This window comes from Oncorhynchus keta, chromosome 4 (genome assembly GCF_023373465.1).
Source record: "Oncorhynchus keta strain PuntledgeMale-10-30-2019 chromosome 4, Oket_V2, whole genome shotgun sequence".
Taxonomy (NCBI): Eukaryota; Metazoa; Chordata; class Actinopteri; order Salmoniformes; family Salmonidae; genus Oncorhynchus; species Oncorhynchus keta.
In genome coordinates this window covers 33,748,210-33,768,376 of record NC_068424.1, presented here as the reverse complement: position 1 = coordinate 33,768,376, position 20,167 = coordinate 33,748,210, and the positions used below count along the sequence as shown (strand labels likewise).

At 41.4% G+C, this 20,167-nt stretch overlaps 1 protein-coding gene across 6 annotated transcripts in view; it reads right to left on the bottom strand.

Moving 5' to 3' along the window:
- Positions 1-14,668: 14,668 nt before the first annotated feature.
- The window catches only part of dnajb6b (DnaJ heat shock protein family (Hsp40) member B6b), a 42,298-nt gene continuing 36,799 nt past the window's right edge, over positions 14,669-20,167 (bottom strand). For all 6 annotated transcript variants that reach the window (XM_035760540.2, XM_035760554.2, XM_035760523.2 and 3 more), the window contains exon 10: positions 14,669-18,023. In XM_035760540.2, coding sequence (XP_035616433.1) covers positions 17,920-18,023 — 104 coding nt within the window. In that variant the 3' untranslated portion in view covers positions 14,669-17,919. The remainder of the gene's footprint in view (positions 18,024-20,167) is intronic.

The following is a 20,167-nucleotide window of genomic DNA, read 5'->3' as shown; positions in this document are numbered from 1 at the left end:
AACCGAGGAAGAAACCAAGGGGGGAACGAGGCTATGAGGGGTGGCCAGTACTCTTCTGGCTGTGCCGGTTGGAGATTATAACAGCACATGGCCAAGATGTTCAAATGTTCATAAATGACCAGCATGGTCAAATAATAGGTCTGGGACAGGTAGCATGTCCGGTGAACAGGTCAGGATTCCATAGCCGCAGGCAGAACAGTTGAAACTGAAGCAGCAGCTTGGCCAGGTGGACTGGGGACAGCAAGGAGTCATCATGCCAGGTAGTCCTGGGGCATGGTCCTAGGGCTCAGGTCTTCCGAGAGAGAGAAAGAAAGAGAGAAAGAGAAAATTAGAGAGAGCATACTTCAATTCACACAGGACACCGGATAAGACAGGAGAAGTACTCCAGATATAACAAACTAGCCCCCCGACATAAACTACTGCAGCATAAATACTGGAGGCTGAGACAGGAGGGGTCAGGAGACACTGTGGCCCCATCCGATGATACCCCCGGACAGGACCAAACAGGAAGGATATAACCTCACCCACTTTGCCAAAGCACAACCCGCACACCACTAGAGGGATATCTTCAACCACCAACTTACCATCCTCAGACAAGGCAGAGTATAGCCCTCAAAGATCTCCACCACGGCACAACCCAACCCAGACAGGAAGATCAGTGACTCAACCCACTCAAGTGACGCACCCCTCCTAGGGACAGCATGATAACCTCACAGAGAGCAGCCAGCTGTGCTGTAGAACTCTCTGCACTAATCATTGCAGGACAGATATCATGAAAACCCATTTGTGCATTAGCTAAATCCTCACTACACTAGTTAGCTAGCTAGCTAGAGGGAGTATTCAGCATCAAATGTGTGAACGTGCCTTGTTAGCATCCCTGCCTTTTGTTCCATATGGATTTATTTGAGACTGGTTTAGCCAGCAAGCAGACACTAATGCGTTAGCTACCAAATATTCGTACACATTTCAAACATTAAGTACTGATTATACCACCGCAAACACCTTAGCTAGATGTATAATTAGGTAGAGAAGACATGCTCATGAACTCTCCCCCCACCCACCCACCAATATTAGCTACAGGTTTTTCGTTTAAAGGGGGTTCAGTGGACGATGTCACATTTGTAACATTTTCGAATGTTAGGACATGATATTGTAGCCAAACTTATTTTTTAGCTATCCCGTGAGTTATCTGTGCAGATGGCCCGCCGCACTATCTGGAGTGGGACAGTGTATAAAGGACCTATTGATTGGTGAAGTATTGCGTTAGCTAAGACCAGCCACAAATGAGACCATGAATTTACAAGTGTGTTAAGGGATTGAGAGCGAGAAGTGATTAAAACGAGGTAGTGGCTGAGAGCCTGAGGAGAGGGGAGCATGTGAGGTCATTAAAAGGGTGGGTTGAAACAGAGTTTTAAGTGCAATTGAAAAGGTCCGAGACTGAAAAGATCCATTCATCGTTCAGGGCCGGGGAGGCTCGGTCTGTGTCTTGGGGACCTGCTCTATCCTGATAGCATTTTAAAAATCAAACATTTTAAGCTGCTTGTTTGGGGACTGAATTAGTCATACACTTGAGGATCATCTTTAACGTTGTTGCTCGGAGAGATGCATTTTTCGATTTGATATCAGTTATTCCCCCATTCCTCTCCACAGCATTCCAATGTATTCTTTGACCAGGACCTGTCACAGGCAGTGTAACCACATTGTGAAAGTACAAAAAAATGCACATCTATAGAAAACAAGTTCCCGATAGTTTAATCAGATTGATCTCAGTGACATTAGAATAGAGGTAGCATCCTAGCTTAAACAATCATCTTGAATCGCTAAAATCACAAATCACTTTCAGTTAAAACAGTTATCATTAAAAGCTATAGACTATTTAATTTTGTAATATCGAACTATTTTTTTTGATTTTTTTATACATATTAATCCTCCTAAATGGGAGATGGCAAGATATCAATTGGCATTGGAACACTCTCGGTAATTGACAGGCAGGAGAAAGCAATAACAATAAATACATTTTCTAATAAACGTGTATCCTTCAGAATATAAGCATTTAGCATTTAGCATTAGGTCTGTGTACTTTACATCCTATAACTGAGGAATATTCATAATGTTATGGTTGAGTAGGGTTTGCTGGTGCTGACAGTGGCAGCTCATCTGCACGCCTCTAATGCTGAGGTCTTAGGAATGGCGAATAGCAGCAGCAAGCCTTGTCTCAGCCCCAGCTTTTAGAGGTGTCAGGGGAGGGACACGTCAGCAACAGGGAAACAATTGAGATGTAGCCTACAGTATATGTACTCGCTCTGGGCACACAGGTGTGTCACTGGCTGTGTTTACACAAGCAGCCCAATTCGGATATTTTTTCACTAATTGGTCTTTTGACCAATCACAGATCTTTTCACATCAGAGGTTTTTCAGATCTGATCTGATTGGTCAAAACACAAATTAGTGGGGGGGGAAAAAATCAGAATTGCGCTGCCTGTCTAAACGCAGCCACTGTCACCAAGGGCTCAACAGGGACAGAGCCACTTGCATTTTAGGGCTGGATTCAATCCATAGCGCTGAAGTTTCGCATTGTAGCCCGATCCAAAGGCAATGTTCCTGTGTTAGCGGAGACCGCACTCACAGTAAACTCTGCATATGTCGGCTCAATCGGAAATTACCTTTAAATTTCACGTATTAAATCCTTGGCTTTGGTGGGTGTGAGACAGACTTGCATTATATTTACATTTGGACTACATTTTGAGTCAAGTCTAACACAGAGCTCAGTCTCAGGTTTTAACCAGTCAATGTAAGGTCAGATGTGTGTTTGTCCCTTGGAATATAACACCTGAGCTTGGACACGGCTGAGTTTAAGAGGTTTTTGTTTCATAAGCAGCCTTCAACCATGATGGATATCTCTGCTCATCACACACACACACACACACACACACACACACACACACACACACACACACACACACACACCTCTCCCTGGTTATTAACTGGCAAAAATGCGCAACACCCACGTTTTATAGTGTTTTATTTCTGTCCTATCCTGCATCAGGGACACTCCTGGCATTTTGCTTCCGTGTGTTTTCATCAGCAGTGGCAGCGGGACTGACCAGCGTGACCCCAATGTTGCTCACTGTCACTCATCATAAGTGAGTTTATCAACACACATCTAAATCGGCACACTCCGGGGGGGGGGGACCTTAACCAGTTGCATACTAAGATTGCCACCTCCTTTGCATAATTATTAACGATAAGGACACCGCTAACAAATGTGTCATAACATATTAGCGTTAGATATGCAACAAGGTTTTATATAACACATTCAGAGAGGCATTGGATGGAAAGGAAAGGGCTAAACAGTACAAGATATACAGAACGAGCAGGAGCTATTATCCAGAGCGTTATGTGGGGCGGCAGGGTAGCCTAGTGGTTAGAGCGTTGGACTAGTAACCGGAAGGTTGCAAGTTCAAACCCTCCAGCCGTGTACAAATCTGTCGTTCTGCCCCTGAACAGGCAGTTAGCCCACTGTTCCTAGGCCGTCATTGAAAATAAGAATTTGTTCTTAACTGACTTGCCTAGTTAAATAAAGGTAAATAAAATGTGCACATTGACAGATTTTTAATCGAGTCAATTTGGTAATTCATGATACTCATTTAGGGTTTTAAAAAATCTATTTTCTTTGTCTTTTTGTGGTCCCTTCTTCCTGAGGGGAAGAGCCAGGACATTTCTTAACACTTTTTCACAGGCGGGTACCATCGATGGAGCTGGAAGTGTCTGGGGACAGAGGAGGGTAGCCACCAAGGAAGTGGGAGGCAACCGGAGTACTGGCAAGGTTTGGTGGGTCGTCATCATTAGCCTCTATTTGAGTGAATCGTTCTGCTGCAGGACCTCATCAGGGAAGGGAGAGTCTTGGGATGGCTCTTCACCGGCGGGCTCAAAACTGTCACCGTTCTCCTCATCACTCTTGCTCTCTGGTGTGCTGTCAGACTGACTCCAAGACTCGCTGTAGGACGAGCTGTTGCTCTCATCTTCACAGCTCTCTGCTCCCTTTCCTCTCTGCTCCTTCCTCCTCACCTCTCCGCCGCTCATCTTGTTTGGGGACATGCTGTGGGATCTGGGACTCTTCAGGCTCATCTGTTGCATGTGGCATTATAGTAGAAAGGCCCACGTCTGTCGTCTGTTTCAGTCGATTAACACTTTAGTCCTTCTCACCCACTGTGGCTAATCTCCACTGTACGAGACACCTGTTCCACATGAACTGTTGTCCTGTTCACCTTTCCATAGGGAACAGCTGCAGACTTTTCATAGGGCTAAAATATTCTCCAACTGGAAGGTGATTCATTGGAAGGATATAATAGAGAAGTGCAGTGCTTAAGGAATAAAGTAGTGCACTATAAAGGGAATAGCGTACCATTTGGGACATGAACCATGGTGTTCCTCCCTGCCTCGTACAGACCTGTATTTACTGTGCACAATTCAATAACGTGATATTAAAAATGCCCACAGCGATTGTTAAGTCACACAGCGCACGTTTTCACCAAGATGGACAATCTTTGGTGCATTGTAATGAGGCAGTTTCATGAGTTTCCTCCACAAAACAGTAACAAAACAGGATCATAAGGAGCAATAACTGGGGTTAGACATTTTTTGCTGTCAAGACAGCACCCAGATGTTCTTCATGATGCTAAAAGAGTCAAATCATATCATAAACAGTACTTAGTATTTGCACTCAATCTCAATGTTCATCACAAATACATCAGATCAGAATATCAACCTACCACTGTCTGTGCAGCTGCTTTCTCTTTGACAGTGTTGGTTGTACTATTAATATTGAATAAGGCTTTTCTGGCATCGGGAAGTAAACTGTATGAATAATGAGTACCAAAAGTTTCTCTGGGAGATCGAAGCAAACACTGGTGTGCAGTGTGAAACTTGGAGATCTACAACAAACCAGTAGAATGTGTTACAGTATGACAGGATGAAGGTTCTGCATCAAGCCAGCCCTGAGTCTGAAGCTCAGGCACCTTTCCTCAGTTCAATTATATTCGCTTTAGCCGACATCTGCATAGCTGATGTTATGGTTAGAGCGTCCAAATCCACAAGCAGCTCCCGGCATTATACTTAAAGCAGACATTGCAATTGGCTGCATGGAGTAGCATTCAAATGTATCCCATGCAGCCTTCTTTAAAAGTTTGAACACTGGAACGTGAAATGTAATTTCCACCTCGATTAAGCTGATAGAAATCCTAATTATTTGATTAGACTGATACAAATCCTCATTACTTCATTTCATGATTTTCACTTTGAGAGTCATTATTTACATAGTCTTGTTACGGCTCTCGTCTGACGGCATGGACCAAAACGCAGCATGGTAAGTGTTCATAATTCTTTATTACTCATAAACACTCAAACAAAATAACAAAGTGAAAAACGAACAGTTCTGTAAGGCAAATAAACTATACAGAAAACAACTACCCACAAAACACAGGTGGGAAAAAGGCTGCCTAAGTATGATTCCCAGTCAGAGACAACGATAGACAGCTGCTTCTGATTGGGAACCACACTTGGCCAAAAACAAAGAAATAGAAAACATAGAAATAAAAGAGACTAGAATGTCCACCCTAGTCTAACCAAAATAGAGGATAAACGCCTCTCTATGGCCAGGGCGTGACAAGTCTACACTTTCTCGTTCTGAACACACGAGTGGGAAGGGTGTGGTTTCGTGACAATGATTACACGTGCAGCTGCTCACTGATTTGACAGCTCCAACTCAGTTTCACCTCTGACACAGACAGAACATCAACTATGCGGGTGTCGACTATCGCAGGTTAAAGCTCGTTCTGACTGAATCTAGGTCTAGATCCCTTTCTATCCTTCTAGGAGGTGTGGCTATATCTCTGGCTTGTCTGCTGCGCAAGTCACTTAACCAGGAATAATCCCAGAGGTCATTCAGGGTCACAGTGAGTCCCCTATACCTTCCCTGAGCAAATAACCGATCATGAACTTTGACATCAGTATTCTGCCGGTCACAGCTGTGGCAACCACAGACTTTGCGAAATGCCAGGCTCCTGATTTCAACATGGATTTTTTTGAATGAACCCTCACATGCAGGGAGAGGGGGAGGGGGAAGAAGGCAGGCTTTGGGCTAATCTGCATTACAGATTAGGCTTCTCAGAGAGAAATCAACCATCCATGATTCATGACATGTTTCCTGCTGAGCCGCCCGAGATGGCAACGATCCTAGCAACAGAATCCTAGCAACAAGAACGACTCTCCGTTGCAGCCTATCAGGATCTTTGATGGCTGATCAAAATTGAGCCAATGGGTAGAGGGGGGACATAGGGAAAAGATGAGTTTCCTCTAACCAGAGGTGTAAATTCTTGAAAGTACTACTTAAGTCATTCTGGGGTATCTGTACTTAACTTTTTATGTTTTTGCCAACTTTTACTTTATTACATTCTTAAAGAAAATAGTGTACTTTTTACTCCATACATTTTCCCTGACACCTAAAAGTGCTCGTAACATTTTGACAGGAAAATGGTCCCACTCACACACTTATCAAGACAACATCCTTTGTCATCCCTACTGCCTCTGATCTGGCGGACTCACTAAACACAAATGCATTGTTTGCAAATTAATGTCTGAGTAGTGTAGTGTGCCCTTGGCTATCCGTAAATAAAAAAATTGTGCCATTTTGTTTGCATAATGTAAGGAATATGAAATTATTCATACTTTTACTTTTGATACTTAAATATATTTTAGCAGTTACCTTTACTTTTTATACTTAAGTATATTAAAAACCAAATACTTTTAGACTTCTACTCAAGTAGTATTTTACTGGGTGACTTTCACTTGAGTCGTTTTCTATTATGGTATCTTTACTTTTAATCAAGCATGACAAATGGGTACTTATTCCACCACGGCCTCTAACAGCTGGCGAAACGGCCATAGACTGGTGTGTCTGGGACCACAGAAATAGAATTAGTAGAATGCTAATCCCTATTCAAGTCAATGATAACATGCAGCTCACTTGGAAAGCATTCAGATCCCTTGACTTTTTCCACATTTTGTTACGTTGCAGCCTTATTCTACAAAATGTCAATCTACACAAAATACACCATAATGACAAAGCAAAAAAACAGTTTAGAAATTTTAGCTAATGTACTAAAACAAAAGAAAAACTGAAATATCACATTTGCATAAGTATTCAGACCCTTTACTCAGTACTTTGTTGAAACACCTTTGGCAGCAATTACAGCTTTGAGTCTTCTTGGGTATGACGCTACAAGCTTGGCATACCTGTATTTGGGGAGTTTCTCCCATTTCTGTGCAGATCCATTCAAGCTCTGCCAGGTTGGATGGGGAGCGTTGCTGCACAGCTATTTTCAGGTCTCTCCAGAGATGTTCGATCGAGTTCAAGTCCGGGCTCTGGCTCGGCCACTCAAGGACATTCAGAGACTTGTCCCGAAGCACTCCTGCGTTGTCTTGGCTGTGTGCTTAGGGTCGTTGTCCTGTTGGAAGGTGAACCTTCGCACCAGTCTGAGGTCCTGAGCAGGTTTTCATCAAGGATCGCTCTGTACTTTGTTCCATTCATCTTTCCCTCGATCCTGATTAATCTCAAGAGTCCCTGCCGCTGAAAAACATCCCCACAGCATGATGTTGCCACCACCATGCTTCACCGTAGGGATGATGCCAAGTTTCCTCCAGATGTGAAGTTTGGCATTCAGGCCAAAGAGTTCAGTCTTGGTTTCATCAGACCAGAGGATCTTGTTTTTCATGGTCTGAGAGTCTTTCGGTGCCTTTTGGCAAACTCCAAGTTTGCTGTCATGTGCCGTTTACTGAGGTGTGGCTTCCGTCTGGCCACTCTACCATAAAGGCCTGATTTGTGGAGTGCTGCAGAGATGGTTTTCCCATCTCCTCAGAGGAACTCTAGAGCTCTGTCAGAGTGACCATCGGGTTCTTGGTCACCTTCCGGACCTTGACCCTTCTCCCCCGATTGCTCAGTTTGGCCCGGCAGCCAGCTCTAGGAAGAGTCTTGGTGGTTCCAAACTCCTTCCATTTAAGATTTATGGAGGCCACTGTGTTCTTGGGGACCTTCAATGCTGCAGACATTTTTTGGTACCCTTCCCCAGATCTGTGTCCTAGACACAATCCTGTCTCGGCACTCTACAGACAATTAATTTGATCTCATGGCTTGGTTTTTGCTCTGACATGCACTGTCAACTGTGGGACCTTACATAGACAGGTGTGTGCCTTTCCAAATCATGTCCAATCAATTGAATTTACCACAGGTGGACTCCAATCAAGTTTTAGAAACATCTCAAGGATGAACAATAGAAACAGGATGCACCAGAGGTCAATTTGAGTCTCATAGCAAAGGATACTTATGTAAATAAGTCATTTGTTACGTACGCCTCTTGGAGGGAACATAACACCCCTCTACATCTCAACTCCCCGTGGGGTGAAAAATGTATGTGATTGTAGGTGCGGGGAAGGACAACAGAGGCACAGAAAAAAATACAGTTTACAGGGAATGTATTATTCCTAAACACAGTAATGTGGGGAAAAGGGACTGGACAGAACCAAAGAAAGTGAAAGCGTCCCCTCTCCTACCTTACCTGCCTTCCCACTTCTAACCAAACCTTTAGCACCACCTGGAACGCTAACAAAAATACAGAGGTTGTCCACTGTCCATACTTTCCGAATGCACTGTAATTGGGTGGACTGGTTGCCAATTAGAGTGTACCATCATAGGTTCTGTGCCCGTTCTAGGGATTCTATTTCTGTCAGGGACTTCCTGTCTGACTGATAGAAAATATACATAAGAAGAGGGGGATCATTAGATTCATCGCTAGAGTATATGTATATTTCCTAGGACAAAGAACATACAGTACAGATGTAGGATCTTAATTTGCTCTCTCTTTTGTTGTTGAGAATTTTCCAATTTAATATGTCAGACTTGATTTGCCCCTAACGAAAAATGTATCAAGCCCTACAAAACAATTCCATTAATTATAATCCACATAATAATTCACATTTACTGTTGCTGCAGGATTATTTTCCTGCTGTAACAAACGGGTTCAAATTAAGATCCTACATCTGTATATTCAGCCAATCACAAAATGTAGGCCTATGGACTTTAACATGAATGAAAATGCCTACCTCATGAGTCCCATCATGTTGATCATCCTTGATGTTTTCTTTTTAGTACTTGTTATTCTCACTCTGAGCCAGCATCCCAAATGGCACCCTATTCCCTGGTGCACTACTTTTTACCAGTCAAAAGTCTAGTCAGTTTGGTCAAAAGTAATGTAGGGAATAGGGTTAGGGATTCCACAGCACATGTGGAGATACACCGAGCTCCCAAAGGGGTCGATTCCGCCCCGAGTTAAACGTACGCGCTCGTAAAAGGAATGTAATTCATTTTCTACGCACTTTTCTCTCAATGCGTATTCTGACCTTGAATTTAAGAATGAGAATAGCATGCTATTCATCCACTATTCGTTTTTGGGGTGGAAATTAAGGTGTGGCGGAGGTGTGTCTACAGATTATCAGTTTTCTGACCTTGATTTAATTCCCTCATAATTCCACCACTTTTACACACGAGGAAACCATGAATAAAGCCAAGCGAACCTGCCGGTTCCAAATGGAAAAAGCATGTACTTTATTTTTCCCAATGCATTCTCCATGCACTGTAATGTATACATTAATTAGAGCTATTGTTAAAAGCTAGGTATGTGAGTAATCTGTTTGGTGAAGGGGATTGTGAGTACACACAGCAATTGTTTTAGATTAAACCAGTCATATGAAAGCAAACTGAAAATCATATAAACTTCACGTATTGTGGCCCCTTTTCCACAGTGAAGTAGGCTATAAATACCTGTGCCGTTATTCAGAATTTTAATTGTGTGCACTCCAAACCTGAAGATCCAAGGTATACTTCTGTAGGGCTGAACCTGCCGAGTTTATGTATGCCCTTTAGAATGTTGTCATTATTTACCCGGGCTTTTCTCCATTTTATTTGACAATTTGTATCATGTTAAATATTTGCCACTATCGAGAGCCACCACATACATGCATAACTGTCACTTTTGTGTTCATTTTCTTCAATTTGTAGCTTACATTTTGCATCATTCCATTCCGTGTACCTTTCTTTCCTCTGTCACGTCGGTGTAGTTGTTCCTGAGGGTCGCTAGTATTAGTGGATCACATTAGGCTAGCGTTGTGCAATAATTCTGGACATTTAGCCAGTTTGAATCATTATGGAACTGACGCCACGCGTAGCGGTTTAAACCTGGATTCTGCTCCTGGTTCACGACGACTGGACCGTTGTCACGTAGTTCCATGATTAGTGAGTGTTGAAATTGATCAGGGGTGTTGACATTTTGAAGGGGAAGGATTTGAAAAGAAATCCACCCTTTGGAATCAACTGATGACTTAGTAACTGACTGAAATGTCCAAAGTTTAGCAACACTCCAAATCATTTTTAGACAAACACATTCTACACATTTACAAACAGCCTTTTGACAGTGTTATTAGAACCACGGTGTTCTTTTGTTACTGCCTGTACGGCCTGTAAACAGTGGGTTTACTGCCTTGATCGGGGGCAGAGCGACAGATTTTTTTGCCTTGTCAGCTCGGGGATTCAATCTTGCAACCCTTCGGTTACGAGTCCAACGCTCTAACCACAAGGCAAACCTGCCGCCCCATATGGGTAGAGAAATAATGTAAGCTGCTATGCAGCAAAACACTACCATCCGTTTTTTTAGGAAGCAAACCAGTAATATGAATCACTGTTGATCCATCCTGTTCTGATCTAATGAGATGGATGTAGGATTTTCTACGGCCTAGAATTTAGGCCTTTCCCAGTCATTGAAGGACGAAGCTAGGGCACTCTTGGTTCTCATTAAGGAAGACTGAACTCAAGTTAGGGGTTATATACTGTATATCAGACCCTCCTATACTACTTTGCCCAACATGTTATACCCCAGACATTGTAAATCAACACTTTTTAAGGTGATACAACTATTATCATTATTATAGGGCTGTGAAACACACAGCCGAATGGCTTCAGACTGAGCATTTCTCACTGGAAATTGCTGCTGGCATTGAACATATGTCATGGCTTTAAAAGCTTCTAGGCTAATTAACATAATTTGAGTCAATTGGAGGTGTACCTGTGGATGTATTTCAAGGCTTACCTTCAAACTCAGTGCCTATTTGCTTGACATCATGGGAAAATCAAAAGAAATCAGCCAAGACCTCAGATAAATAATTGTAGACCTCCACAAGTCTAGTTCATCCTTGGGAACAATTTCCAAATGCCTGAAGGTACCACGTTCATCTGTACAAACAATAGTACACAAGTATAAACACCATAGGACCATGCAGCCGTCATACGCATTCTGTCTCCTAGAGATGAACGTACTTTGGTGCGAAAAGTGGAAATCAATCCCAGAACAACAGCAAAGGCCCTTATTAAGATGCTAGAGGAAACCGGTACAAAAGTATCTATATCCACAGTAAAACGAGTCCTATATCGACATAACCTGAAAGGCCGCTCAGCAAGGAAGAAGCCACTGCTCCAAAACCGCCATAAAAAAGCCAGACTATGGTTTGCAACTGCACATGGGGACAAAGATTGTACTTTTTGGAGAAAAATCCTCTGGTCTGATGAAACAAAAATAGAACTGTTTGGCCATAATGACCATTGTTATGTTTGGAGGAAAAAGGGGGATGCTTGCAAGCCTAAGAACACCATCCCAACCGTGAAGCACGGGGGTGGCATCATCATGTTGTGGGGTTGCTTTGCTGCAGGAGGGACTGGTGCACTTCTCAAAATAGATGGCATCATAAGGTAGGATAATTATGTGGATTTTTTGAAGCAACATCTCAAGACATCAGTCAGGAAGTTAAAGCTTGGTCGCAAATGGGTCTTCCAAATGGACAATGACCCCAAGCATACTTCTGAAGTTGTGGCAAAATGACTTAAGGACAATGAAGTCAAGGTCTTGGAGTGGCCATCACAAAGCCCTGACCTTAATCCTATAGAAAAGGTGTGGGCAGAACTGAAAAAGCGTGTTCGAGCAAGGAGGCCAACAAACCTGACTCGGTTACACCAGCTCTGTCAGGAGGAATGGGCCACAATTCACCCAACTTATTATGGGAAGCTTGTGGAAGGCCACCCGAAATGTTTGACAAAAGTTCAACAATTTAAAGGCAATGCTACCAAATACTAATTGAGTGTATGTAAACTTCTGACCCACTGGGAATGTGATGAAATAAATAAAAGCTGAAATAAATCACTCTACATTTATTCTGACATTTCACATTCTTAAAATAAAGTGGTGATCCTAACTAACCTAACACAGGGAATTCTTACTAGGATTAAATGTCAGGAATTGTGAAAAACAGTTTAAATGTTTTTGGCTAAGGTGTATGTAAACTTCTGACTTCAACTGTATACCAAAAGCTAAATCAAGCAGAGGTACTGTCCCGTATACTCCCTCTCCAGACTCTCCTCAGGCTGCTGATTATCTCGCACACCTGTCACCATCATCAAGCACACCTGCGCCTCATTTCACTCACCTGGACTCCATCACTTCCTTGATTATCTTCCCTATCTGTCAATCCCCTTGGTTCTTTCATCGGGTGTTATTGACTCTTTTTCATGTCGGTGCGTTGTGTTTCGTGTTTATTTATTTAAACCCTCACTCCCTGTACTTGCTTCCCAACTCTCAGCGCACTCGTTACAGATTTGACTATTTATCCATGTTAATCATTACTGAAACATGTAAACTACAAACATTTAACCAGTTCAATATAAGGAATACTTGACAACTAGATACAAATATTTTATTAAAAATAATTAATACGAAGGTCAAGAGTTGGCTATAACATGACTACAAACAAAATTAGTGTATGTGCACAGTACCAGTCAAACGTTTGGACACATTTTCTACATTGTAGAATAATAGTGAAGACATCGAAACTATGAAATAACACATATGGAATCATGTAGTCAGCAAAAAAGTGTTAAACAAATCAAAATATTTTTTATATTTGAGATTCTTCAAAGTAGCCACCCATTGCCTTGATGACAGCTTTGCACACTCTTGGCATTCTCTCAACCATTCTCTTTATTTAACTAGGCAAGTCAATTTAGAATGACGGCCTACCCCAGCCAAAGCTGGGTGCCGCCCTTTTGGACTCCCAATCATGGCCGGATGTGATACAGCCTGGAATCAAACCAGGAACTGTAGTGACACCTCTTACACTGAGATGCAGTGCCTTAGACCGCTGCACCACTTGGGAGTTATCTTCATGAGGTAGTCATCTGAAATGCACTTCAATTAACCTCCACAATTACCTGACCTCAACCCAATTGAGATGGTTTGGGATGAGTTGGACTGCAGAGTGAAGGAAAAGCAGCTAACAAGTGCTCAGCATATGTGGGAACTCCTTCAATACGGTTGGAAAAAGCATTCCAGGTGAAACTGGTTGAGAATGCCAAGAGCGTACAAAGCTGTCAAGGCAAATGGTGGCTACTTTGAAGAATTTAAAATATTAAATATATTTATATTCTTTTACACTTTATTGGTTACTACATGATTCTGTGTTATTTCATAGTTTTCTACAATGTAGAAAACAGTAAAAATAAACTCTTGAATGATTCGGTGCGCATTGTTCTAACTTTCAAAAGGTTGTTCCTTTAGTTTGCCCCACCCGAAATGTATTATCCTATGAACGAAGTCACACAAAAATTGGTATTTTCACATGAATTGCCACACAAAAAAATGCACAAATACTTTTTGTACATGTTTGCATGAATTGAGGGTGAGATTGTGTTGCACAGATGTGCATATATAACCAAATCCACAGCCAAATTCGGATTTGACATGAAAATATGCAAATTGAATAGATTGTGTGACATTTTGTGATTGACAAACGAAATATGGTTATATGTGACTGACACCACTTTGTACATGGATGTAGATTTTAAATCGCCAAAATTTTTCCTATTTAAGAAATGATTGTAGTATAAAATCTAACATTTTATAAATGAGGCCCCTGCCGTGGTCTCTGAGTTGACTGAATCTGCTGAGTCCAGTCTCCAAACCAACCCTATATCCACACTCCCCATGCAACCAAGACATCAACAGCCATTAAAAGGTGCAATCTGGGATTGGTACATCCATTTGTGGACTTTAAAATAGATTAGACATGTTTATTCTTGAAGAATATAACTTTGAAATGCCTCATGAGCTTAGTCCAATGGGTCTTAAACATGGATGGTCAGTCCTTGCAGCCATAGCTCCATCTTTGAATTTGAGTAGCTGCATTTCTCAACAAAAAAAGCGTCAGGGAGTCGGCTTTGCGGTTGTTTGAATTCCAGATTGCCCTTTTAAAAGAGTGCAGAAGCAGGTAGCTGTTCATTACCTCTTTAGGTCGACTCATTAGTAGATGTCCTCCCATTGGAGACTTGTATGGCCTAATTGCTCCATTAAATCCCTTCATAAATCATGTCTCCCGCTGCTATTGAGCCACAGAGCAGTGTGCTGCTGAGTCAACTATATAACACCAAAGGTCTTATTCAACAAACTAAGTTATATGTGTGTGTGTGTGGGGGGGTTATTGGAAAATGTTGAAACAAACACCACAGCAGCACAGCATGAAAGTTTGATTCAGGAGTTTATGATGACCATCATAGTTATTAACTTCTCCAAACCCAAATCGGCAACCATGTGATTGGCTGACATGACCAGCTTCAGAGGCTGTCCTAATATGGACACCATATACATGATGCATGTAACGACACCGAATTTACGTCTATCACTCTAAACAATAACAAAATGTTTGGTTTTAGCATGAAAATAGAAAGAAAAAAAAACAAATCGCCATACATTTACAGTACCAGTTGTTGACTTCCAAATTCAGAGCCATGTTCATTTTTCTCTTCCAGAAAAAATAATAATGTTTGTCTTTTTTGAATGGGCACTACACTTCTCACTGTCTTCCTAAGTCAGGAGGACAGACACACAACTCAGGGAGGAAGGCTGTGTTTAAACGAAAGGGTAGTACACTACTTTTGACCAGAGCCAGTCAAAAGTAGTGCACTGTATAGGGAATAGGGTGCAATTTGGGATGCATGGAGTGTTTGCCTTTCATTTAATAGAGGGAGATGGGCCACTGCCTCCAAAGACTTTAATTAAACCCTTAGAGACTGGTTCCTAGGAACAAGGGCCAAATTACTCTGTAGGTCGTGTGCATGTTTTTTCGCCCATGAATAATACAACACACTGTCGACATTCACACAGAGAATGTCGCTGCTTTCACAGCCCTGCCAATGACAGCCTAATCCAGGGCTGTTCTGAAGAGGTCTTTTCAATTAAGGAAGGAGTGCAGTTTTAAAAGAGGAGAGTAACATCCCAAACAGCACACTATCCCCTACACCATATTCCCCATAGAGCCCTAGTCAAAAGAAGTGCACTATACAGGGAGTGCCATTTGGGACACTGGTCTATTCTGCTTTGTTTATGCTGCCCAATTCCGATTACTTTTTTTTTTTTCAAGCAACCTAGAGTACAGACTTTGAAATAATCTGGAAGAATAAACTTTCAACAAAAAATAAGTCATATTTTAAGTCCAGAGGTGCATGTTCATTGAGTTCTGAAAGTTGCTGAACATAGAATTGACGTTGGATGCATTTTTTGGGGTGCCAATGACTGGGAAGAAATGCATTCAATATGTTTAAAATTGCAAATGTTCAGGAAAAGCAAGTGACGCCTGAAATGTTTTTCACTTGGACCGTGTCACTATTTAATGCCTACACTTCATAATTACACAGCTACAAGCATGCATGTGTCACAATGAATACAAGGCCATGCATCATATTGAAAGCAACATTTCAGATGCCATCAAAAGGCTCATAATGAGAGTAAAGGTATTCAATAGATTACATCCATTATTTCACTACCTTGGGAACCTAATACGTTCGGTCTTTTTTGAAGGATAATGTGATACATGTCCCTCAGCAACCACCTAGCAACAATGTGCCTACATAACCATCACATATCTGGTTGACATGAAGCTTTATTGGTGGGTGTTTATAGAGAAGGAAACTCGCATGCATTCCATCTCCCCTGGCATGAATAAAAGCAAATTGACAATAAACTAAACCAAATCAAAGAATATTTAAAAAAAAAATGTAATTCTGTAAAGAAGAGAAGGGGGAGAACGTGAGAAGGGGGAGAACGTGAGAAGGGGGAGAACGTGAGAAGGGGGAGAACGTGAGAGGGCTACTTTGGTGTTACTGTTCTCTTTGGTGCAGACAGTGACAATATTTCACTCAGTGCAGACAAAACCTACAGTATATTGTTGTATGATTTCTACATCAATCAAAAATATTTTTTAAAGCCCATTTTTACAATAAGTGTGTTTTTTATCAGCAATTCTTCTTTATTTCTTTGCTCTTTTGCCTTTAAGATAAGCCAAGTTCTCTGGTCTCTGGACAGTTGTCTCTCTAACCTCAAATGGGTATTTAAAAGGGATAGTTCACCCAAATTTGCCCAAATCACTTGGACGAACTATCCCTTTAAGGTTTAAAAGACTCCCCTATCCCTTTATTTCCTTCAGAGTCTCTGGCATCATCACTTAGATTCCTGTTACAGGCTCTTCCAGACCATTCACATCCATTACATTTACTCTGCTACATCACATCCATTTAAAAAGTGGCAATTAGCAGTAGAAACAATAACAAAGCCACTACTCGCACCTGTTTTGGTAAAAAGCTGATGGATGGGGCTGGAGAAATGTAACCACTCAAATTCACAGACTGATCTATGAACGCAAGGATTGAACAGCCTTGATATCAACACTATTTTTAACCATGTTTTGAGGCTATGTAGTGTTTGTTTACATTTGCTTTGTTTACAAACATTGGAGTTTAACAAGCTTAGGGCTCTATTCAAACTGTAAAGCTGAAGCGTTACAGATTCCGCGATAGAAATGTAAAGGTAATTTCCGATTGAGCCGACATGTGCAGCGTTTACCGGGAATGCAGTCTCTGCGAAAGCGGGAACATTGCCTTTAAAATGTCAAATCACGCTGTGACGCTCAACTTCCTCGATGCAGATTGAATAGAGCCCATATACTTTCGCTTCCGATGGGGTACAACAGTTGAACTAAGCTCATGAGGTATTTATTTATAAGTTATATTCTTCAAGAATCAATGCGGACATATCATTCATTTATAAGAGCAGAAATGGATGTAGCTACTGCTGATTGCCCCTTTAAAAAACAAACTAGAAATATTTCAGAAAGTACGTTTGAGGAAAAATGTATAATTCCATTCAGAGGAGACAAATTATGACCGAATGTGCACATGCTCATGCCAAGGTCCTCCGGTACTACCATTTGTGATGAATGCAAAATCCAGAAAAAAAAAAGAATTGCTCCTCTCTACTGACATCTTCAAAAATAAATAAACTATGGCCTCTACTGGCAGTTCTACTGGTAATGAAAGTTGAACTGAGTAGAGAACACAGCAGAGCCATGAGGATAGAAAACAGACCTTGACAAAGTCTAATGTCTTGCATAGAAGATGGCTAATGAGATTTGCTGTTTGCACTGAGAAGTTGATAGACAAGGGGAGACCTGGCACAGTGGTGGCTGGCATTGTTTGAAAAATTCCTGTAACTTTCCCAAAATTCCTAGGTTTTCCAGAAAACCTGTGGTTGGAGGATCCGGATATCCTGCTTATTCCCTCTTGATTCCGGGAATCATCCAACTGGGATTTCTACAAAATCTGGAATCTTTGGAAGAGTAACCTGAATTTGGCAACCCTACGGCTGAGTTGTGTTAATCTACTGATGTTCTTTCCCTCCGGATGACACGTACAGGGAAGGGCGGAGCCATGGTGGTGCTTTAGAACCAGGCACCGATTCGAGGAGCCAATCGAGGTGTTCTCTTCTTTTTGAGCTCCGCCTCCTGCCTCCAAGGATATTTCTTCCTCTTGGTGTCCATGTGTCCTACGGAGAAATGGCCATCAAACAGACAATTACATGCTACTAACGTTGGCAAAATGTGCACCAGATCTAGACGACTTCTATATTCCTCAATACTTCATTATTGACATTATAACTTATCAGGCATAAACTTACAATGTCCTGGTAAAAAAAAGTGTAAACTCCTGAAAAAAACGTGAAATTGCTAAAAAACTAACGTGAAATTGCTAAAAAAAAAACCTAACCGCAGTCCGTCCCAAACATAAAAAAAAAAATCTATATATATATATATATATATATATATATATATTTTATTTATTATGTTGGGGATGGATGGGGTTAGAGATATATATATATATATATATTTTTTTTTTTTTTTTTTTTATTATGTTGGGGATGGACTGGGGTTAGAGATATATATATATATATCTGGCCAAGATGAAGCAAAGCAGTGCGACAAACAACAACAGAGTTACAAGCGTACAGTCAATAACACAATAGAAAAGAAAAAGTCTATACAGTGTGTGCAAACGGCATGAGGGAAGGCAATAAATAGGCCATAGTAGCGAAGTAATTACAAGTTAGCAAATTGAGGCCTCATTATAACCAGGAGGACCCCTGTGTGTTAGAGTGTACGTACACTAATACATTCGGTATTAAACTGATTATGTCATCTTAAAAGGTCATAATCGAAGTACGCAGACGCCTGGTTTTCTGGGACATTTTTTGAATTATTTGGACATGTAAACACCTTAATCGGCGTTCCATCGGTGTATTTAATCTCTGCATGTGCTCGCACCAGCCGAGCGAGCCTTCCGTTTTTTTAGCGCGAGTTCAGAACATCAATGTAGGCATCTTAGAAATAGTTCCCACACACACAAATGCTATAGTCTGTCCGAATTTAGAGTAAAATATGCTTCCCAAAAATGACACGATCAGAATGCCACCAGGTAGCCCCATTTCAAATGTGTCCATGTAAACTGGAAGTATTAGGGAACTGCTTCTTGCAAAGCATGTTAACATTTTAGTCAAACTGTCAGCGAGAGGGTTTTCTCCACCAAAAAAACGGTACCCCTTAAGCAGATCATTAATTATTAAGCAAGTGAGGATTTTTTTCCTGATATAAGTGTGATCCACGTGACATCCGGGAAACTTTGAGAACCGCCCCCCACACTTTATATCAGAGTTATCCCTGTTTAAATCCAAGACAGTCTATGCATATTCAGGACGATGAATTTGAAATACGTTCACCATAGAGCGTTAGAGCGTTGGACTAGTAACTGGAAGGTTGCAAATTCAAATCCCGAGCTGACAATGTACAAATCTGTCGTTCTGCCCCTGAACAGGCAGTTAACCCACTGTTCCTAGGCCGTCATTGAAAATAAGAATTTGTTCTTAATTGACTCGCCTAGTTAAATAAAGGTGTAAAAAAAAAAAATAGATTTCAGGCAGTTGATAACACCCCTCAAATTATTTACACCCCTCATCAAATATTCAAAGAAAGGATTCCAATACAAAAAGAGGAATTAGGAGTATCTTGACAGCTTGCTGTTTGTTCTGAGTTTGTGGACAACGATCCAGACCCAGCTGCTTTTGCATTGGTGTCTATGGGAGACTCGCCCCATGAAGTAGACCGGAACCGACCGGTTTTTTTCAACTGTATATCAGCCGGAGTGAACTATTTGAGTTCGTGTAAGATAATTGCATGGCTTTTGTGTTTGACCCAGAGTCATTACACTGCAGATCAACAGAGCCCTTTAATGAACACTTCAGTCCTTTCATTCCCCTCAATGTTGACCTCTACCAGTCAAACATGTCTGCCTCTGTCACTGGACCTTTTGTTTAGCCACCCGTTACAACAACAACCAATTAGCTGTCGTTATTAAGGTGTTAGCTCCAGTCTTTGAACAAAGCTTAGCCTGGAGGCCATTGATTGATCCATCTGAAACAAACACCACATTAAGTGCGGTGTACAATCAACAACCTCACTTACAACGTAAAGGTTTAGGAACGCAACAAATTGAATTTGGAATTCAATGGAATTATGTGTCCCTTTCAGTCGACAGAAGTCCTTACGCACCTCCCGTTTAGAAAATGTATTTTATAAGCCCCTTTTTACGTCGGCAGTCGTCAAAGTGCTTTACAGTTTACTCTAGAACCAGCCTGGT